Source organism: Electrona antarctica (genome assembly GCF_951216825.1).
Source record: "Electrona antarctica genome assembly, chromosome: 2".
NCBI classification, from domain to species: domain Eukaryota; kingdom Metazoa; phylum Chordata; class Actinopteri; order Myctophiformes; family Myctophidae; genus Electrona; species Electrona antarctica.
This window is the reverse complement of record NC_136807.1, coordinates 9,656,332-9,679,248: the sequence shown is the minus strand read 5'-3', so window position 1 is coordinate 9,679,248 and position 22,917 is coordinate 9,656,332. Positions and strand designations below refer to the sequence as shown.

Below are 22,917 nucleotides of genomic sequence, written 5' to 3'. Positions count from 1 at the left end.
GCTCGTTCCAAAGGTCATCTGATAGTTTCAGTTTGAACCGAGGCCCTCTCTCTGCAGTCTGACGCATTATTATGATAAGACTATATCGCTCCATATATAATCAATGTTATACTCTCTAGTCTAAAGGCAAGGAAGACATTCAATGTAGCAGTATATAAGTCTATGGTCTACAATAGATTATGAAAGATGTCTTTTGATAAACACTTTCATTCCTTATAAATAATATATCTTTTGAATATATATTACAGTTACGGTAGTTAAACTATACCAGTAATACTATAAGTGACATGAGAGCCAGTACATTTAATACTTGATTGCACTGTGACTAAGACATGCATTTGTTGTTCCTTTAGGAGTTTCACTCTGTATTTATTTTTGAACACCATCAATGCTGTGTATATATACTGTACACATACAGTGCATTATCTCTAGATCAGTGGTTCCCAAACGTTTTCATGTCAAGGACCCCCAAATTGACACTAATTAGCCCGCGGACCCCCATTTGAAAAGATATGCCACAGACCCCCATAAGAGAAGATCTTCATGTCTCTAGCAGTGATTCTAAACCTGTTTCATTTCAAGGACCCCCAGTTTGACATTCATATTAGTCTACGGACCCCCATTTAATGGCATTTCTATCTCTGGCACCCAGATTTATATTGTAAAATCAATGTTAATTTAACTCTGAGAATGTACAAATGGAACCAATTTGGTTCCATTTGTACACTCTCAGAGTTACAGACCCATAATGGTCCATTTGGTTCCACACTATCATTTAGCTGGGGACCCCCTGGAACTCCCTCAAGGACCCCTGGGGGTCCCCAGACCCCAGTTTGGGAACCACTGCTCTAGATCATAGACTGTTTTGGAACTTTCTTAAGCCATTATAAATCATAACCTTTCCTTCCATCAACCTTTTACATGGTCATACAAAGAAACCCATGCAGCCCACTGCACAAACCCTATGTCTGTCTGTCTGTCTGCCTGCCTGCCTGCCTGCCTGCCTGCCTGCCTGCCTGCCTGCCTGCCTGCCTGCCTGTCTGTCTGTCTGTCTGTCTGTCTGTCTGCCTGCCTGCCTGCCTGCCTGCCTGCCTGCCTGCCTGCCTGCCTGCCTGCCTGCCTGTCTGTCTGTCTGTCTTGGGCATAACTCTGGCATGCACTGTCCGACCAGGCCTTAAACTTGGAGTGTAACTGTGTATATATCTCACACATGACCCCTCAGATGAGGTCCTCTGCCTCAACTCTTTCACCATACATGGAGACAAAGAAGATTGGATACTGAAGGAAATGAGGAGAGAGTTGGTTTTAGAGGATTAAGGCCATTGAGTGGTCTATAAATTAACTTCTGAGATTAAGTGTGGGGTTCTAAATATGAATCATGCCGTTTCTAGTATTTGGTTTAGCTTTATATTAGCTATCATACATCATGTCAATGGTTGAAATGTTGTCACAATCTTTACCTTTCAAATTAGTCCACTTGGGCCACTTTGTGACTTTTTTTATTTGAACTTTTTTTGTTATTAGCGTTATCATGAATTATTATGCCAATAAAGGCATAATGATGAGGCTAGACATTTGTATTTTATTTTATATGCACTATGCAGTAGCCTACATTCAAATAAACTTAATCTGGGAAGTCTGTGATTATTTTGGATTTTCTCTTTTATTCATGACATTTCTTGGAAGTTGCTCAGTCAGTGCAGAGCCTTCTGAGTCCGTTGCGAATGGCGATTTCTTCCAAATTTCTTTCGATTTGATCAGTTCGTGGCTGCCACTTAGAGCCTATACTCTAAGGGCTGCCACCAACTGACGCAACTGGACGCAATGAGTCAATGACCACTGGTTATTGCGTCATTGCCACGTCATGGCTCATGTCGCCGCATGGCTTCTATTGACAATGAATGGTAGACTCACTCACCTCCCTCCGTTTTTTCAAGAACATCATATATTATCACACGGCGAGGTTGGTGGACGCAACATTAAAATGGGAGTCTATGGAAGTGTCATTATTACTCTCTCCTTAATTACCCTATACATTCTTGTTGGAGCTGACCATGGAGCCATCTCGGAACGGAAGCATGCAGATGAGGGGGTACCCAGACGGTACCAGGGGCCAGATGAAAACGGTTTCTACAATTGCTACGAAGACCCAGACTGCCTCGAATCGATGGGCACCGGAGGCGTCGGTCCTACGGAGACTGCTGATGAAGCTCTTCAGAAAATGTGTGATGTTGTGAGTAGGCCTATAGGCTTATATAATAACAACAGAATATTGAATTGTTAGAATGACATGATGAGGCTATAGGCTACAAAACAACTTTTTGACCAGGTGTATACCTACCGTGTATTGTTTAATCGTTTACAAGGTGGACCTTCTTGTAAACAAGTGTAGTGCTTTATTGGTCGTCCATTCACAGTTAACAGTTTTTGTATTGAGTTGTGCTTGAAATGTAGGCCTATACTGTAATTCTGCAAACTGTTAATAAACACTTCAATCAATCAATCAATCAATCAATCAATCAATCTATTCGTATGTTCAGATGAAGTTGGACGTACAGTGGAAAACGAGGAAGAAGTACGCCGTTTTCCAAGCCAAGTCGTACAGGGCCCATCATGTAGGTGGATCTTTCTACTACATCAAGGTAATGAACAATATTAAACGGAATACGGTTGCGCGCACACACACACACACACACACACACACACACACACACACACACACACACACACACACACACACACACACACACACACACACACACACACACACACACACACGAGATAAAGTAGACCTTTAAAGAAGTTACCATTACTTATAAGAGTGTGCACCATAGCTGTGCTCAAGGTCACAGAGAGACAGAAAGATTTCTATATAGTGTCTGAAAAAGTAAAGACCCGTCAGAGCTCTCCAGGACAGACGACACCTCTGGCCACCTCTGGCCACCTTCAAGGGGCGCCCCGACCAACGGTCCGATATGGAGCGGATAATAGATTTGTGATATAACACGTCGTATCTGCTTTTATCCATGTTCAATTGCTGTTCATATTCATATCACGTGGTGACGTGGACCACATATTAACTGTATGATTCGGGGGGTGTTACAGTACAGTACAGTACAGTACAGTACAGTACAGTACAGTACAGTACAGTACAGTACAGTACAGTAGGGGTTCTCAACCTGTGGGTCGCGACCCCTCAGGGGTTCCCGAAATTATTTTGGGGGGTCCCCAGATGTTTGTTTTTTCCCCTTTTTTTTTGCAACTGAATGACTGGAAAATTTATATTGAGAGTTTACATAGTACACATATTACATTACATTACATTAGATTACATAGTTAAGATTAAAAAGAACAACATTGTAACTTTTCAGGAATAGAAAGCCTGTAGTTTCTATTAGCTCAAGAGGTGACAGTACTTTAGACTCCTTGGTCTAAGGACCACTCCTTCCTCCTTATATAACAATAAGACCTGATGAACATGTTTTAGGGTGGGAAAAAAATCATGGCTCTCATTGAGAAATGAGAATACACAAGTCAACGACCTGGAGCCCAACAGCATAGGATCTTTGTTCTATAATCTATAGGGTACATTGTTGCGACAGCAGGTCACATTTACTATGAAAACATGCAATTCCCGTCAGTCAGTCAGTGTATCACTCAAAATCCTCATACATGGGAAAGCCCCCATATGGTGCCCAGGTCTCGTGACATCACTACATCTGATGTCATAGTAAATGCTGTGTTGTATTGTTGTATTAATAACTCTGTTGTTTGTGTTTGTCTTGTCTTGTTTTGTTCTGTATTGTAATGTATTGTATATGTCATGACTGTTATAAAGATTTGCTAATAATAAATAAATAAATAAAAAATGCGATCTGCTGTCGCAATTAAGCCCATATAGGCTAAGATCCCCGATGTCATCAATATTAGCCAGCAACTCCACATCGGACCTCAACTCAAACCTCAAACCCTTAGATCTCCATATATGGATATATGTCAGAACCTGTTCCCCATCCATCCTTCCTCTTCGATGTCTCACTTTTGACTGATAGCCATAGCCTACCTGTCCATTCAAACTCTAGACGGGCCTGCCCCAAAGTTATTAGTGCAGCCGGGGAAAACTAGAGTTCTCAACAGGCCCGAAAATTAAACATCAAACCCCCCCATGGGTTTGATGCCAAAGCACCAGTGCTGATGCGTGCACGCGACCTCTCCCTTTAGGGTGAGGTCGCTTCTCGTCCTTAGGCGTCTTACTGGTTAACCCATTTACGACGGGAACCCCTTTTGGTGTTTTAAGCATTATGTTATACTTTAGCTATTGAAAAATAGCAGATCTACAAGCTCATATATTGCGGCACCGAGTGCCGCGCTACTAGCTTGTAGATCTGAAAATTGTCATGATTTAGAAGACATTTTTTTAATTTCAATGTCAGGCCTAAATGGGTTGTTAATATACATTGTATTGGGTCTTCTTAACCCTCTCATTATCTCTCCTGTAGGTTCATGTTGGCGGAGAAGATTACATTCACATCTGTCTGTTTAAAGACCTCCCGGGTGACGGAGGAACACTGCGCTTCGACGGTGTCCAGGAGGGCAAGACCCTCGATGACTACATTGTGGATTTTGACCGCATTGAATATTCTTATGAGCATGTTTGTTTAGGGCAATAAACGTGACGTCATGTGGCAGCCAAGTATATGGACTTTTAATGTTGCCAGTATAAATACATATTTTGTGACTGGTTTTGTTTTAGGCAGCCTATGTATGCAATAACATACTGCATTCATGTCTCGTAACGTATAGTGAATCTGCAATGATTGAAAGTGACTCTGACATAGAGTACATGTGGAGGCTTCTAAAAGTCAAAATGATGCTTCATTTTCCAAAAACCCAATTAATCAACAGTGTACCTGCATGGTTCTGACATTTTTGGCATACAGGTTAACCTCGTGTAACCAGGCTTTCCACCCCAGAAGAAAGCCTGGTCTGTGTTACTAAATTGCCGTGTGATCTGGTCGGGAGCACAAATGTCTCTTGTGGAACATGCCACACCAACATGTTGTTGAGGGGCGCTAGCCACAGGTTTAATGTTTGTCTTTAGTTCAATGTTTGTTATAAAAACGCCATTGACAATGAAGGGAAAATCAAAATTTACATCATCATGTCCCCAACACAAACATTAAATGCCATTAACAATAAAGATAATGTAATGTTTGTTTTGTCACTGTTTGTTTTACATCACCATTACATCACCTAATAAACATGAGTTAGACTTTAAAATATTAGCGCCCCTCCAACTGTATATACCCATTTTCAACTGTTTTTGAGTGGTGTAAACCACTCCTACAACTGGCTTTGTTAGTTTACGTGTCTGTCTGTCTGTTCGTACCAAAAAATGAGCATGGTTGCTATGGTCACCCAGTTCACACGGGTGTGATTTCATTACGTCAGACCACAGCTGATCAGTCTATATAAGACATTACACCACTCAGTTCACACGGGTGTGATTTTTAGTATATCGTGACACTTGCTTTGGCAATGTAAACGTATGTTTTCTCATGCCAATAAAGCTCATTTGAATTGAATTGAGTGAGCGACAAATAAACCCCTCTTGACTCTTGATTCTCTGGAAAATATGAAGGCTGATGAAAATCTGCTGAGACTTTATCACAGGTGGTGCTGTGAAGGCAGTGGACCTGATGGCCAAAGAGACATTTTATAGAGACATGTGGAAAAATGGACACTGGTCGTCTGTGCACCATGACTGTGCTGTTGTTGCATACCACTGTTTCTATTGAAGAATGTTTGGTGGTTCCCAAAAATCTCAATGAAGGATGAAGCAGAAAGATGACATTCCAACCATCCATAATTATGTGAAAGCAGAACTTGGAGGCATACCAGTTGAAGGCTTTCAGAATTGTGTCAGGAATGTTGAGACAACTGTGTGTCATCTGGGAGATTAGCTTGAAGGTAGTCTCGTGTTGCCAGACTGTTGCCTCGCGCAATTTCCAAATGTGTTTGTCATACAGTTGTATTTGTTGTATACACATATCTGTTGTATTTCAGTCTAGACTGCAACGGAAGCTCTATCATGAGTAAAATATAAAGCGGAAGTGGAGCCTCCTCCCCACTTCCGTTTCATCTTTACAGTCGCACATATTTATCCTAATATAAATAGAAATCATCTAAGCATATAGCTTGTAGCTTAGCAGAAAAGGAAATAAAAAAATAAGCTCTAAAGAAAATTATATAGCTCTGGATACGCAATACTAGCTTGAAGGGGGCAGTACACAATATTTAATGCTAAGTACGTTTTGATAAGCCCCTTCCTTTTACATTAAACAATAAAAAATATATAATATAAATATTTATTTGAAAAAGACGAAATTGGCAAATTATCTAGAGAAAGCCTGGGACCTGAGGAAAAAGGCCATGTACAGCCAGTAAGAAATACGTATGCTAGTTACCGTGTTTTGTTTTATGTTTTGTTTTGTTTTGATTTATTGTATTTGTATTTATGTTGTATGCGATCAGTAGTATGCGATCAGCAGTATAAGTAAAGAACTAAGTGTATAACTGTTTATTGTAACTTGTGTGAAAAGGTGTCATATAATCCCATGAGGGATGGGCCACAAGGTGGCATGACACTTAAATAAATAAAATCATTCGTTCATTCATTCATTCATTCATTCATTCATTCATCATTCATATAATTTTCTTCGTGGTTGGAGGACTAAATCAGACAATGACCCTCTTATCCAAGACATTTGGATTGAATAGCACAAACATTGACTTCAGAATGAAGGGCTCTCCTTACAGGGTGCCTCCCAGAATGTGCTAGGGATGAGCTGGACATGAAGGTGACCGTGAGTCATCATGGTGACACCGAGGGGGCGCCATCTGTTCCAGCTGTGTGGTCCCAGCATGACACACATGACAGGAAATGAAGAAAGACTGGACAGCTGTGTTACTTTCACAAGTCGAGGCAGCTGTAACATGCTGTAGTTACATGTTGTTTCAACATGTACAAGCAGTTGGCATGTTGGTTCAGTATACCCTGCAGGGCAGTGACAAAAGTCACAGACCAGGTGCTCTCTAGACTAGAGAATTAGCCCGTACTGTGTCCCAGACCGTGGGTCGGGACTTGGGAACTGCATCTTAACTGATCTACAAGCTCACTGTGTTGCGTGTGTTGTGAGCTTGTAGATCTGATATTTTCACTAGTTTGGGTCCCAGGCAAACGTCGACTCTAATTTCTCTTTTGGGTATAGAGCTAAAACGTTTGGGAACCACTGCTGTAGACTACTAGAGTACTCTTTCCCAGGCAGTGTGTGCGCGGCAGTGCGTCTATGGGCTGCAGTAATTGGATCTCTTACAAAGAGATGCATGTGCCCATCCCACTCATGCAGTGTTGTTTTTGGCAGCAAATTTTGATTTTAGTTTTAGTCAGTCTCTTGAATAGTTTATTTAGTTTTAGTCACCTGTAATGTTTTAGTGTTAGTCTAGTTTTAGTCGACTAAATGTCATAAGATTTTAGTCGACTAAATCTACAGTTGATTTAGTCGACTAAAATGTATTTTGGCGGGCCTTGATGCGTCGCAATGACTGATTTTACACTTGCTGAAAATAGCTGATCTACAAGCTTGTAGATCTGCTATTTTCAGCATGCAACCAAGTGTAAAATGACTTACCGGTATACTGGATCTCTTGTCCACTAGTCCCCTTCCTAGCATTTGAGTCTAGTTTTTAGCTGTTGATGAAATTGTCAATACATTTAGTCATCATAGCCAGAATTGTACCTCTCAGTCCCGGCATAGTAGTTCCGGAGTGGTTCCAACGGATTGTTTGGCCCTGGTCTTTCCCTAGTGGGTCTGATTGAGGGTAGCTACTGGGACGTAAGTCGGGACTTGATCACCCCGGCTGGGTCACCTGAGTGAGGGGTATGATGTTCGCGAGACCCGAAACCCCGATGACCTTTGGATACATCACTGAGGATACGTCCCAGTTGCATCCATGCAATGTATTTTCGTTCTGAGTTTTCATTTAGTTTTCGTCAGTGAAAAAAGGTAGTCAGCAAACATTTTTCGTCGACAGAAGTTTAGTTTTAGTTTTAGTCGACAAAAACAACACTGCACTCATGTCATGTGTCCTTGTCCATACAGGTGTCAGGATATTTACATGCTAACACAGCATTAGCAAATATAGGTAGATAATGGGGCGACAGTGGCTGGAAGGGAATCGTGAAATTTGTGTTTGTAGGTACATGTCAGTAACACATCTCACAAAGACTGAAATTCATTTTCACTATAGGCCTAGGGGAATCCGTGACAGCTGCTGAAAGTTGGAGTAGGCCTACTATATGCCGGCAAAAATGTAATTCTGCTTTAGTAGGTCGGGAGAGGCTTATTGTCGGTATCAGCGGGTAACACGCAGGAGTCTATTCCCGTTACAATGCGCTAGAGTAGACCCCTGGGAGATGGATTGCTGGGAGCGTACCTATGTTCCCCACCATGCAAAAAATATTCTTTGTTCCCCACTTAGAATAAACCTAAACCTAAACCAGAAACCTAACCTAGTAATTTTAGTAATTCTAGTAAGACTAAAAGTATTTTAGCAACTTAGTCTTAGTGTTACTTTTAGTAGCAAATTCTGATTTAAGCTCAGTCTTTGAACAATCCATTGAACTTTAGGCCTGCCTATGGCTACTTAAACTATCTAGTCTTAGCCACCTAAAAATTAACACTGGCATAAAATAAACTAAAACATAACTGCTCAGACTCAAACATTCTTTGTTCTGTACTTATACATACTATTATATAGTACAAAACACTGAAGTCCTTAAACCAGAAACCTAACCTGGGGAACATAGAACCTGGGGAACATAGGGATGACCCCGGATTGCTGCATGAGGTGGAGCCACACCTATACCATCAGCTTCCAGTACTTTCCACACGACTTGCTGCACCCAAGACGTGTAGACCTAGGCCCAATCCCAATTGCCTCCCTCAAGCCCTGAGCCCTGAACCCTCATTGACTTTAGTGACGTCAGCTGTATAAGTGCTTGAGGGTGAGAGGCTGCAAGGGCTCCAAATTGTTGTGAAAGGAATGGGACAGCACTTTGAAGATGAATCCGCCATTCATGACACTTTGCATCACTTTATAAAACCTGTCCTTATTCACAGCCAGTGCCTACATGCATGACATGTCTATCATGTCTATTTATGTCGTTTTATTATTAGTTTCATAAATACACTTTCCTGTGTGATAGGGGTTGTAATATTCATATATAATAATATTCATCATAAATTGCATTTCCATATTATTTTACTTTGCTCATTAGTCATTTCTCATCATGTTTCCCTTATTATTATTATTATTATTATTGTTATTGTTATTAAATATATAGCCTATCCTTCCATTCCGTCTCCCTTTGAGAACAGTGAGAAAGCACTATTGTGTTTGTTGACATTCTAACTGCGGTACATAACTAATTTGCATACTTAAATGATTGACGTTCGGAGGATCCCCCTCATTCCCCTGGTAACGCTATGAACTGTGGGTAATTTCTTTGCCAAAGTCAGCTAAAGTCAGCTAGCCTGGTTAATAAACCAGACCGAATCAGCCGTTGGCAAAAAAAAGTTGCCTACCAGCGGATTTCGGTCTGGCGAGGCTCAGTAGCACGCCTCTTTCCTACAATCGAGAACAGGTCGGACCAATCGGGACACGGTATGCAATATGGGCGGGCTTTGGTACAGTGACGTTCAATGCTTGAGACTTTTGACTGACAGTAGCTCTGACCAATTGCGTCAAAGAGAAAATGTTTGAACCCGCCCCCCGGGAAATGAAATCCAAGTGGAGCCAGCCCAGACTGATATACCGCGACAGTGTTGTGTGATATTAGTCTGGCTTATTAGCCAGGCTAAAAGTCAGCATCGATGCTGACTTTGGCAAAGGGCACATAAAGGGGCGGGGCTGAGCCCTCACTGACTTACCGATTTCAAATGGGACATCCCTCAAGCCCTCGCAGACTTCACATGAACGCGCAGCTAAGTCAGTGAGGGCTCATTGAGTCAGCAAGGGAGTGGATTGGGATTGGGCCACCTAGAATGCCTGTGATCATTTAATTAACTTCGTAAATTTTCATGTATCATAGGCATAGAACGGTCGTGGTTACCATCATGTTGGACGTAAACTTGGCGGCCTGAATGTGATAAATGCTCCGTTTGTACTCACCCATTAAATAATTCCAAAAACGTGGAGTGAAATATGGTCCTCTAGTTTTATATCCATGTGAAAGTTCTGGCACAAAACGTGTATTTAGTCAATTATCTCCACTTTTTCAAGAGATGCACACGGACGTCTTTCTCTCCGGGCGAGGGGGGACTGGAATGATCGATGAACAGATTTTAGACGTCATCACCAATTGACAAGGGAAACACAAAAGTTTGGGTCACACAATTGGCAGGTGGTGTGATTAATTACCAAGGGGCCAGTGAGGCTATTCAACGTTGAAGCTCTGGGCCCTAGTGGTAGGAGGAGGGACTACAGGCGGACCCGTGGATTCATGACCGGGAAACCCCGTGCAGCTGGGCTTTAACATTGTGTCGTGACGTAGGACCATCACTCCAACGTCACCCCGGACCTCAAATTTGAGGTCCGGAGGAGGGACTTCCGGCAGTCTTCCGGGTGCTTCAAAACGCCACTGAGCAACTTCCACTGACATGAATAGCTGGGGGGGCGGAGCTTCGCGCCAGTTCAGTCTCTATCCTTTTATATACTCTATGTTAATTACCCAGCACCAATCGCAAGGCACCTGCCAATTGTGTGACCCAAACTTTTGTGTTTCCCTTGTCAATAGGCCTATCTCACAGCCCGCTTTCCACGCCCACTTCCGGTAAATAGTGGTGTCTTTAACATGAGCATTTACACGTTTTTTTCTCTGGAGAATCTAAGTACATTTTCTAATGTAAAAATGTGACAGACCAATATTATTATGAAGCAAACAAGATGGTAAATCAGGTCGAACAGATAGAACAAACCTTACCTTGAGAAAACAAAAGTTGTAGACTTCTTAAATTACCTTTTTTGATTGATTGATTGAAGAATTTATTAACAGTTTGCAGAATTACAGTACATTTCAAGCACAAACTCAATACAAAGGCTGTTAACTGTGAGTGGACGACCCAATTAAGCATTACACTTGTTTCCAATAGGGTCCACCATGTTCAAATCATCAAAACATTTAGAGACGTACAAATAGATACTTCTATAGACAGAACAGGAATTCATCATAAAGGAGGTAAAAAGGGAAAAGAAACATATACAGTGAGGGGAAAGAGGGGGGGGCGGTGGGGGGGATTCAGATTTTACGGGGGCCAGTTTCGAATTGCAGCCATCCGTAGGTGCCCTTTGAGAGCGGTTTTGAAGGAGTCAAGGGATTCGCATGTCTTAATGACAGTTGGTAGGGCGTTCCACATTTTGGTGGCATAGGAGTGAAAAGAATTTAGTCCCTTGTTTGTGCCGAATCTGGGTTGTACATGGTTCGTTGCACTCCCTCTGGTGTTGTGGGTGTGGACTTCGTTAACATTAAGGAAGTATCTAGACAGGTACATGGGTATCTTGGTGGTGTATCGAATCTTGTGGACCAGACCCATTGCAAGATGCTGTACTCTGTCGTCGACCCTAAGCCATTCCAGCCTGTCGAAGTGGGCAGGGGTGAGGTGGGTTCGGGGGGCTAGGTCAAGTAGGAGCCTGACCAGTTTGTTTTGGGAAGTCTGGAGCCTGGTTTTAAGGGCCTTTGAGGTGCTGTGGTACCAGGAGGTGCATGCATAGTCAAAGAAACCCTGTACAAGGGCTCCTGTTAAGGTCTTCAAGGTGTTTTTGTTGACCAGTGAGGAGATCCTGTAGAGGAATCTTGTTCTATGGTTTACTTTTTTGATTACGTTGGTGGCCATTTTATCACCGGAAAGATTAGCCTCCAGGATGGAACCTAGGTAGGTAATTTCATCTTTACGTGTGATAACATTGTCACCCACTCTAACCAAGAAGCCATTTGCCTTGCTGAGATTACTAATAGAGCCAAAGAGAATGGATTCAGTTTTTCCCAGGTGTAAAGATAGTTTGTTATCAGCGAGCCAGGTGCAGATTCTACCGAGTTCAGAGCTGAGGGCATTTTCAACCTGCAGTTTGTCCCTGTCCGAGACCAGCAGTGCTGAGTCATCTGCGAACAGGAACAAGTTGCAGTCACAAGCTGAAGTCATGTCGTTTACATATATTAGGAACAGTAGAGGCCCTAGTATGCTTCCTTGTGGAACGCCACAGCTCACTGGGAGGGGGGGGGACAGTGTTCCGTTCACTTCCACCATCTGTTCTCTCCCCTCCAGGTAGGATTGCATCCAGCTCACTGATGTGCTATCGAAACCAATTGCTTTTAGCTTGTTAACCAGTATGGAGTGGTTCACGGTGTCAAAAGCCTTTTGGAGGTCCAGCATGACCATGCCGCAGTATTTGCCAGCGTCCACCTCTTGTTTGATGTGGTCGCTCAAATAGAGAAGGCATGTGTCAGTGGAGTGGGATGTTCTGAAGCCAGATTGGAACTCGTACAATAATTTATTAGTGGCAAGATACTTTTCAACCTGTTCATAGACTATTTTTTCCATCACTTTCGAGATGGAACTAAGAATAGAAATAGGGCGGTAGTTGCCGGGGTCTAATTTACTCCCTTTCTTGTGCAAGGGGGTTACTTTGGCCAGTTTGAAATCTTGGGGGACCTGTCCCTGTTTGATGGAGAGGTTTACTATGTGGGTGATGATTGGAGCTATAGAGATGGCTGAGTCTCTGAGAAATTTGGATGGAATGTTGTCATGGCCTGTGGCCTTGTGGGGTTGGAGGGCACTCAGTTTCTTAATTACCTCATCAGTTGTTACAATAACTAGTTTAAAATCGTCTTTACAAACACCTAGGTTTCTGTAGAAGGTTGTAATGTGCTCTACACCAAAGAGCCCAGAGTGGGAGGGCAGTTTGTTAACCAGAGTTGTTGCTATGTTTGTAAAGAAGATATTCAAGTAGTTGGCCACATCAAGGTTGTCAGTGATGAGAGTGTTGTCTGATTTGATGTTTATGTTTGAAAACCTGGTTTTTAGTTTCTGACCATAGCCTAGTTGATTGTTTAGTAGCTTCCAGAGCTCATGAGGATTGTTTTTGTTTTCCTGTGCTTTATCATTGATTAAGTTACTTTTAGCTGATTTGGTCATGGCAGTTACACTGTTTCTTAGCTTGATTCAGGTTGTTCAAACGAGCTTGGCCGGTTAACATGTAGTGTCTATGGAGTGACGTCACGCTATCACCACTAACCCCGAAAGGGGGCGTATTTAGGGGGGCGGGGAATTTCTGTGAGATAGGCTTATTGGTGATGACGTCTGCGGTAAACAGGACGTATTCGTAAAATCAGTTCATCGATCATTCCGGTCCCCCCTCACCGGAGAGAAAGACGTCCGTGTGCTTCTCTTGAAAAAGTGGAGATAATTGACTAAATACACGTTTTGTACCAGAACTTTCACATGGATAAAAAAACTAGAGGACCATATTTCACTCCACGTCTTTGGAATTATTTAATGGGTGAGTACAAACAGAGCATTTATCACATTAAGGCCGCCCAGTTAACGTCCGACATGAAATTAACCGCGACCGTTTTTCCATGTCAAGGACCCCCAGAATTATGTATTGTCCAAGAACCCTACATCAAAAAATGTATTTTGTGCCAGGGACTGGGACCCCATATCAGATTTGGACAAGATTTGTGTTGTTAAATGCTTGTAGATCGGCTATTTTGGGCTTGTTTTCATATACCGGGTGGGTTGCTTATTTCTCTCGCAGAAACTGGCAACGCCGCAACGATAGCCGTTAGCTACATTTAGCTAATATATTGATATCAATCCTGTAGCTAAACAAGTACATTATCGCACTATATTACATATCAATGCGATCTGCGTTATTATGACCTTAATTTTCATGGCAGGTACATTCCAAAGCAACTAATAATAACCACGTTATGGTGACATAATGTTACAATGTTTACACTAAATTCGTTCGAGGCTTCTTCTTCTGCTATTGGAAATAGGAAGCCATTTCCGCATTTTCCACCAGTGACCCCAGCTGGAACATTAGCATGAATTAGCTTTAGGCGGACCAAAATAAACACACTTTTTACAAACTATCAGTGTTAATACTTCTTTATCTGCTATTTCTGTTAGCCAGTTAGTAAAAGACTAGTATTATCTTCCAAAACGATTGTGTACAAAAAGGCGGATTTTAGCGGAATTTGCATACTTTATCAGGGAAGCTGTTAGCATTAACCCAATGGTTATAACATTAGACATAGTGACATGTTTAAGCATTTATTTCATATTTATGTCGATATCAGCTCTGACATTTATTTCAGACCTGCTCTAACATGACATGAATAATAATATAGCTTCAGATTATTTTAGACAGAAAAAAAAAAACGTCAGAGCGTGACCTTTTTACACTTAAGTCACGCCATGACGTATTATTTTTCCGATATACGTCAATAGGTGAGGTAATTCATGTTCTGTGCCAAACGTCAGAAGGCGAGGTAAAATTATGACATGGGATGAGAATGTGTTGGTATGTAACAACAGAGCCATTCTAGGGCTACCAAGACGTGCACAGGATGCACAGGATCAAACCCATGAACTTGTGGTCCAAAGGCGATAGCTCTACCGACTGTGTTACCTGGACGGTCCAGCTTTATAAGTGTCATGTGAGTACTGGCACATTTTAGTCCAAGGAGATTGTAATGTTTTTCATGCAAAAAACAAAAAAAACCAAATGCTTGCAATGGATTCAGAATCCTGAAAAACGCCTAGTTTGACCCCTCACATGCTACTTAAAGCTTGCATAGGCTATTGCTGGTGGCATCCAAAAAAGCCTTAACAAAAAAGTGGCTTACAAATGTAATACCAACTATAAATGAATGGATTGATTTAATCTATAGTATATTTATTATGGAGAGAATTACATTCAGCTTCAGAGGTCAAGTTGAAGTCTTCACAGATAACTGGTTTAGATGGATTGCTCATGTTTCTACCATAAGACCTGATTTTGTATAGTTTCAGTTGAACCTGTTTAACCTGTATATGCACCTGTTTGAGGTACTTGTGTATTATGAATGATCATCGATAGAGAAGAGAGGCAGACATCTCCCCTTGTGTGTATTGTACGTATATTGTCTTGTTTTGTTTTCGGTTGTATGTATTGTCAATTGTCAGTCGTTTCGTTTTCATGTATGTGATTAAAATTCAATAAAACGTAAATTGAAAAAAAAAGCTTGCATAGGCCTATAGGTTATTAATGGTACCCCAACATTAAGCCGCTGTCAGAGATTCCCCCAGGGTAGGGAAACTGAATTTCAATCTTTGTGAGATGTGTTACTAGACACCTTTACAAACACATTGGTGAAGAAATGTATTGGCAAGGAATTTATTCTCAGATTTTTTTAATATCCTCTGACTAAGACTTGGTGACAGTTGTTAAATAATATTATGAACAACTCTTCATCTCAAGTTCAATAACATTAAAATGTTCTAAATGGCTACATTTTGAGGTGAGAAAATGGCTTAGACAAGACATCCTACTGAAACATCATGAGACCATACAACTCTAGTCTATGCATTATACTTTTACCAGTTTCTTCTTTGATTGTGCAAGCACAATCAATTCTTTGGTGTTGATGTATCTGAACCATGAGAGCCCCGGAGAAAAGTTGTGACACACGGCAGACGGCAGATCAGAGATGAAGTACACAGCGCAGCATTGTAAGCATACAGGTTAAATGCGCCAGCCAGAATGGCCTGACGTGCATCCACAAGGCTCGCGCCCGACTGACAAAGAGTCCCATCTTGGTCAACCTTTTAAGCAGTTTACATGAGTGTAGGGTGTCAACAGAAATATGCATACATTTTAGTGACAAGTCATTTGATCAATCAGTCTGTTCCTTCATGTCAACAAACTCCTTTGTCATACAAATAGCCACAGGAAGGCACATAGCAAATGGCAAGGCCCTCACCACATGGGACCGGGTGTGGAAGACAGTCACAGACACCCTACAGACGCCTCCAAATGAAAGTCAAGATGAGCACAGTAGCACACATTACTTAGAATTATAAATTCCAGATTCATCATAACCCCCCTTATGACCGTCATACTAAAATATGGACCATAATTCAGATTCATCAGTGTGCAAGCACATTTGCCTTGATCCAATGAAAGATGAAGTCTATCTATTTGACATGATGCCCCTTTTTTCTTACAATGTATCTAAGTTGCATACATAATAATAGGCCTAAAAAAAACACACAAAAAAAAAAACATTTTAAGCATTTAATTACAGCAATACTACACTGTAGATTAATTTCTCAATTTGTCTCCATGACCATGAGTCCAACAGTACCAAAAATGAAGTAAAGCAGCCATACAAAACTTATTTACGGTAAATGGAAATGGAATGGAAATGGAAAGTAGTACAGGCTGTACAGCTCACTATGGCAGTCCCCAAACCCCATTGCCACAATCCCAAAACACCTCCCGAGTCCTATGGCCCGCCTAGTCCCTCCAGCCGGGCCAAGTGGGCCGGGAATTCCTTTTGGAACCATGACGTGAAAGTGAAACCTACGGATTGCAGCTTTAATAACACTGAGGATTTCGCTGTGTGTGTGTGCGTGAACGGGGCGGACCATCATCAGACGTGACGCCGGAGCCCCTCCGTCCCGACAGCAGCAGCAGCGTGTCGGCCTGGCTGGAAGGAACAGAATGAAATGAAACATGGATGAGGAGGAGGTCGCCGAAAGTTGGGAGGAAGCCGCGGACAGCGGGGTAAGAGAACCACAAAGCTTCTCGTTGTCGTTACTGTTGTACGTATCCAGGAATCATGTGGCTCTGCCTGGGCTTTTACGAAGAGCCAACGATCCGCTGGGGAACAAGTCATCAACCGCCCCGTCCGTCCGTCCCTCCTCCCGTCATGTCACGACTCTTAACAGGCCAGCCGTGTTAGCATGTTGTTAGCCACAACACAACTTCATGTTGAGCTAACGTGGCTAACGAACGAAATCTAGTCGTTTCTGGCCCAAGAAGACATCAACTAATACATAGTTTGAAGTACTTGTACTTGTCAAAAAAGGAGACCTCATTGTAAAGTCGGGGTTTGTTTTTTTGGGAGGGGGGGTTTCTTTCGTGACCGTCCCGTCCCGGGCCGCCGGCATGAAGGAAGGCGTTGCTAACGTTAGCCGCTAATAGTTAGCGGTTTGAGCTAAACTAACTTGGTAGTTGTGTCTGCGTGTTGTACCTACTACGGTAAAGGTGCCGACGGATACGGCAGCGATGTCACAACGAGGCGTCCCCCCCCAGAAAAGAGACTCTTCGTAGTTCGTGTGACGAAAATAGCTGATGGTCTCTCAACACGCCGCATTCCTTTATTTATAGCTCAGTGGTTCCCAAACTTTTTCCATGTCAAGGACTCCCAAATGGATACTAATTAATTAGCCCGCAGACCCACCATTTGACGAGATAATGCCAGGGACCCCCATACCATAAGAGAAGATTTTTACTGCTCTAGCAGTGATTCTCAACCCGTTTAATTTCAAGGACCCCCAGTTTGACATGCATTAGTCTACGGACGGACCCCCATTTAATGTAATTTCAATCTCCGAGACCCCCAATTTATAATGTAAAATCAATGTTGGTTTAACTCAGAGTGTACATTTGGTTCCATTTGTCCACACACTCAGAGTTACAGTCCCATAAGGGTCCATTTGGTTTGGTCATGTGTTGTGAATTTGTGGATCGCTATTAAAATGGTCATGCCGTTAAAAAGTCCAGGCAGCAACTTACTTCACACTTCCCTGATTGTTTGTGACGTCATTTTGAAATCCTTGGTCTCTTTTCTTGTAGCGGGTTCCCTGACAGTTGACAGCATAGCATATTGTCAACAGGTACCAGGTAGTAGCCTGGCTAATAAGCCAGACTCAAATCTTCGGTCTGCCTTTATTAGCCAGACTAACCAGGTAGTAGTTAGGCCGTGAGCCTGGCAGTGGCTAAACTGATGGCAACTACTAACTTTGAGTGTATAATAATGACTTAAACCAGTGATGCTCAACCCTTACATGTGTGGACTATTGAGTCACAGACCCATGATAACTCATAAAGGACCCCCCGGGGGTCCCTGCATGGACCCCACTTTGATATGCGTGTCACACACACACACACACACACACACACACAACATTAAAGAACCTTACTCCCCACCCCATGTCAGAAGTTTACTTCCTTTGGGCAAAATGTAAACCCATTTTGTCTAAAATCTAGGATTTTGATTTTGATTCTAGGATTAGGATTTTGTGGGCACATGGCAGGGGAGAAGAAAAACATGACTTGGCGAGTGCCCCACAGAAGTCGCTTATAAATAGCTTGAAACTGAAACTAGCCTCCCGTCTGTTGGCCTCTCTGACTTACTACCTACTTGCTAAATGTTTCCAAATTCAATTTGAATGTCTCATCACAGCATCAATTCTTTGGACATTTCTTTTTATTACAGGAAATGGAAAGAAGATTGGAGGAGAAGCTAAGGATCAGCCAGAAAGAAAAGTAAGGACTGCAAAGCAAAAAACAAAACGGCCCCCTAATTCTCCTGGTTCAGTCTAAGATTTGTATGGAAGCTGTCCACCTATAATGTTTAATAATAATAATAATAAATTTTATTTATAAGGCACCTTTCAGGGCACTCAAGGTCGCCGTACAGGTTAAAAACAGTTGATACAAAACACAGTTAAAAGCAAAACAAAACTAGGGCACAGCTTGCAGCAGAGGTCAGCCATATGCCTGCCTAAACAGGTGGGTTTTGAGGTGAGTTTGGAATATGGTGATAGAGTCCATGTTTCTGATGTCAGGGGGGAGGGAGTTCCAGAGGTGGGGGGCAGAGCGGCTGAAGGCTCTTGACCCCATGGTGGAGAGACGGGCTGGGAGAACTTTCAGGGTGATTGAGGAGGCAGACCTAAGAGACCGGGTGGGGATGTTGACATGGACAGGTCAGACAGGTATGGGGGGGCGAGATTATGGATGGCCTTGAATGTATGGAGAAGGATCTTGAAGTCGATGCGGTATTTAGTACAGGAAATCTATGGAAAATACAGGATCAACCTCTAACTAATTGCAAAAAAAACAAACTCAACTGATTTTGCATCTTCAATATATCCTGAATAACAGAAAAAAAGTTGCCTGGAATTGTCTGAGGGGAAAGTGTTGAAAATGGCCTGTACAGTATGGCCACCATTGACATCCTATTATAAGGCAATATTTTCTAAATTTCCTTATGCTTTAAGTAGCATGTGACATATCAAACTATGGGGTTTTCATGATGCTGAATCCATTCCAAGCATTAGTTTTGCATAAAAACACTAATTGGGCTAAATTTGGCCATAGCAACTTGCCAAACTGTGATGATGTCAGCACATTTGGGCAAGTTGCTATGGCCAAATTTAGCCCAATTAGTGTTTTTACGCAAAACTAATGCTTGGAATGGATTCAGCATCATGAAAACCCCATAGTTTGATATGTCACATGCTACTTAAAGCATAAGGAAATTTAGAAAATATTGCCTTATAATAGGATGTCAATGGTGGCCATACTGTACAGGCCATTTTCAACACTTTCCCCTCAGACAATTCCAGGCAATTTTTTTTCTGTTATTCAGGATATATTGAAGATGCAAAATCAGTTGAGTTTGGTTTTTTTGCAATTAGTTAGAGGTCAAATTACATTATTACTGGACTAATTTGATGGGGAGCCAGTGGAGTTGGTGAAGTACAGGGGTGATGTGACTGATGACAGGGGTTTTGGTGACGATACGGGCAGCAGCGTTCTGGACCAGTTGGAGTTTATGGAGAAGTTTGTGGGGGAGACCAAAGAGAAGGGAATTACAGTAGTCCAAGCGGGAGGTGACAAGAGAGTGAACCAGGATTGCGGCACTGTGGGGAGTTAGAGAGGGGCGGAGGCGGTTGATGTTTCTGAGGTGGAAGTAGGCGGACCGGATGGTGGTGTTGATGTGGGTGTGGAATGATAGGGTACTGTCGAGGACGACACCCAGACTCTTAACCTGAGGGGAGGGGGAAACTGAGGAGTTGTCAATGGTGAGAGTGAAACTGGGTTGCTTGGTGAGTGTGGATTTGGAACCAATGAGGACTACCTCGGTTTTGTCACTGTTGAGTTTGAGGAAATTAGAGGTGAACCAGGACTTGATTTCCTGCAAACAGGTACAGAGGGAGGAGGGTGGGAAGGCGGAAGAGGGTTTGGAGGAGACGTAGAGCTGGGTGTCTGACTGTCCCTTTTTGTTTCCAGAGTGTCCAGTAACAATTCTTCACGCTCACCGTTGAAGACAGCCATAGTGATGATCCAGGATGAGTCTCTGCCGGCAGCGCCACCACCCCAGATCCGAATCTTGAAGCGCCCCTCCAGCAATGGGACACTGGGGTCGCCTATTTCTCAGAACAGGGCTACGCCACAGGTCAAGTCTCTGGCCCAGCGCGAGGCAGAGTACGCAGAGGCCAGAAAGAGAATATTGGGAAGTGCCAGCCCAGAAGAGTCGCCTCAGGATAAGCCCACCACAGAAAGGTAATATAATATTCACTTTTCGTCTGTGCAGCTTAGCTGTCATGCATGTACCTTTTGACTTGGATCGTGATAGGGTTTAACCCATTTTTGGCGGGAACCCCTTTTGGTGTTTTAACTAAGCATTATGTTATACTTTAGCTATTGAAAAATAGCAGATCTACAAGCTCATAGCGCTACGAGCTTGTAGGTGTGCTATTTTTGAAAAATCGTGAAAATGCGGCACAAATCATTGAATATTATATTCTTTCAGAAGACTTTTTTTTCCCTTTTTTCGACGTCAGGTCTAAATGGGTTAAAATGTTGCATGTTCCACATTCTGCTGAACCGCCTGATGCTGATTGTGTTTCTCCATCAGACCAGGGCGCAATAACTCGGCCCTGCCTTCAGAGGAGACTCGATCAAACAATCACGCTGTCCGCCAGCCAGCAGGCCCAGACGGCACCCAAGGCTTCCGCCAGCACAGATAAGTGGGCCAAGAGCCACCTAGCCATGGGGGGGAAAGAGAGAGACCAACAGGAGGAGAGTGGAATATGAATATTACCCTCCCTGCCTCCTATCAAATGCAGCAATGCTTTAAAACAAAACAACTTTCCTTTCATTGTCCACGCTGTCGGACGGGTTATGAATATAGCTACAACCCCACCACCACTTCCCACTTGTAATTGTGGAATTTGAAGTGGAGGAAATAACTTGTGTTGGAAGTGAAAAAGGAAAGTGTTCTCTCTTGTCTCCCCACTCCATTCTGTTTGACACTGTGATTTAAAAAGGACACCTTCTGGACACACTGTGATGATCCCTTTAAGAGACTGCCCCCGTCCCCAGTCCCCACACACCTACACCCACCAAGCCCAGGGATTCTTCTTCTTCTCCTCCTCCTTCTGCTCGGTCCTTTGTGGTCGGTCCTGAGACTGGTCCGTGTCGGGAAGCCCATGGAGCTGAAGGCTCCTTTGGACGTCGGCTACGGACACTGCTGTATGGCAAAGACTTGAGTGTTGAGTGAAGGATGGATAAAGAAGAGAGAGAGGAGTTGTGACGGGGGCCATAGCAAAATGAGATGGGCTGGCGCACGTGTACCTCTCCAGCAATAATAATACCAGAAATCTCTCTCAATCCACCTCCCCTGATCTACCCCCCCCCCCCCCAACTATTTTTAATGTCTGTCATGTTTTGGGGTTTATTTTTTTTATTTTTCTTGTTCTTGAATAATGAAATATGTACATTGCCATTTGTTTTAATATTGAGGGTGGTGTGTGTGGAAGTTGAATATTTGACATGTTCTGTTTACGGTTTGTCTTTTTCCCCCCCCTTTTATTCTGGCATCTTCCTCAGATGGTCCTCATTTCTATTTAAAATAAAGTAAAATGACGATTGAAATTTACAAAGACAAATGAAGAGGGGATTGTGCATATCAGCCCATTTCTAAGCAGCTTTTCTGCCCTTTTTGTATAAGACGGTAGTGATGTCAGTGCAGTATTTTAACCTGAATGAACTAAAAGCCCATTTTGAAATCGCTGTGTGTCTATCAGGTAATTCACTCGTCAGTTTGTCGAGGTGGTGTGTTAAACCCCCTCATCATATCTACTGTCAGCTGTGTGCTCGTTTCTTCATTTGTCTTTCACTGATGTACGTATGAACTCAGGTGCAAGTGAAAGAGGCTGAATGAATGAAATGAACTGAGATTGTATTTTTTCCCCCCTCTTCGCTTCTGATAGTGATGACAACAACATGAACACCAGGCAAATTTCCGTATTTAAGGTTGGCACCTACTTTAGAAATATAATGCTCGTAGAGTGTGTGCGGTGAAATGTCACAGAAAAATATGTCCCTGTCCAATGATGATGAGTGCATATTTTGGAATGAAAGGAACCAATGAAAGCCAGGTCTGTCTGTCCGGTAGTATCTTGTCTGCTAGCGGGACATAAGGAACAGTGATGGACTTGTGATTGTTGAGAACGTGGCTGTTTTCTTACTTTATTCTCTGGCACCAACATGGAATGTGTAGAATCAAACTATATGGTGTAGCAATGAAGCTTTTTTTTGAGCGACTTCCTGGGCTGTCTTATTACTGTCCTATAGGTGTTCTTGTTCATACATCTTCACCACCCTCTGATGTCATGGCCAGGGGGGGAGATCTCATTGTAGCCATGTTCAGTGCTGCACATTATTGCAGGAGTTTGTTTTTCCCTGACGGAAAACTGTCTTGTAGTGGTTGAACTCAGCTTGTGCCTCCCGTAT

General features: G+C 42.7%; 1 protein-coding gene and 1 long non-coding RNA gene across 3 annotated transcripts; both read left to right on the top strand.

Annotated features, from left to right (window-relative positions):
• The first annotated feature begins 1,980 nt into the window (after positions 1–1,980).
• On the top strand, positions 1,981–5,121 carry LOC306918081. The gene is made up of 3 exons (XR_013789280.1): positions 1,981–2,233; positions 2,541–2,642; positions 4,500–5,121. It is a non-coding gene; the product is annotated as an uncharacterized lncRNA (long non-coding RNA).
• Positions 5,122–13,451: 8,330 nt separating this feature from the next.
• On the top strand, positions 13,452–21,907 carry szrd1 (SUZ RNA binding domain containing 1). Of its 2 annotated transcripts, XM_079517926.1 has the most exons (5): positions 13,452–13,617; positions 16,764–16,893; positions 18,611–18,660; positions 20,410–20,682; positions 21,038–21,907. In XM_079517926.1, the coding sequence occupies exons 2-5, from the start codon at positions 16,843–16,845 to the stop codon at positions 21,147–21,149; spliced, it is 486 nt and encodes a 161-aa protein (XP_079374052.1). In that variant the 5' UTR covers positions 13,452–13,617; positions 16,764–16,842; the 3' UTR covers positions 21,150–21,907. The 2 variants fall into 2 exon arrangements, with proteins under 2 accessions (XP_079374052.1, XP_079374053.1); XM_079517927.1 differs by lacking the exon at positions 16,764–16,893.
• Positions 21,908–22,917: the final 1,010 nt, after the last annotated feature.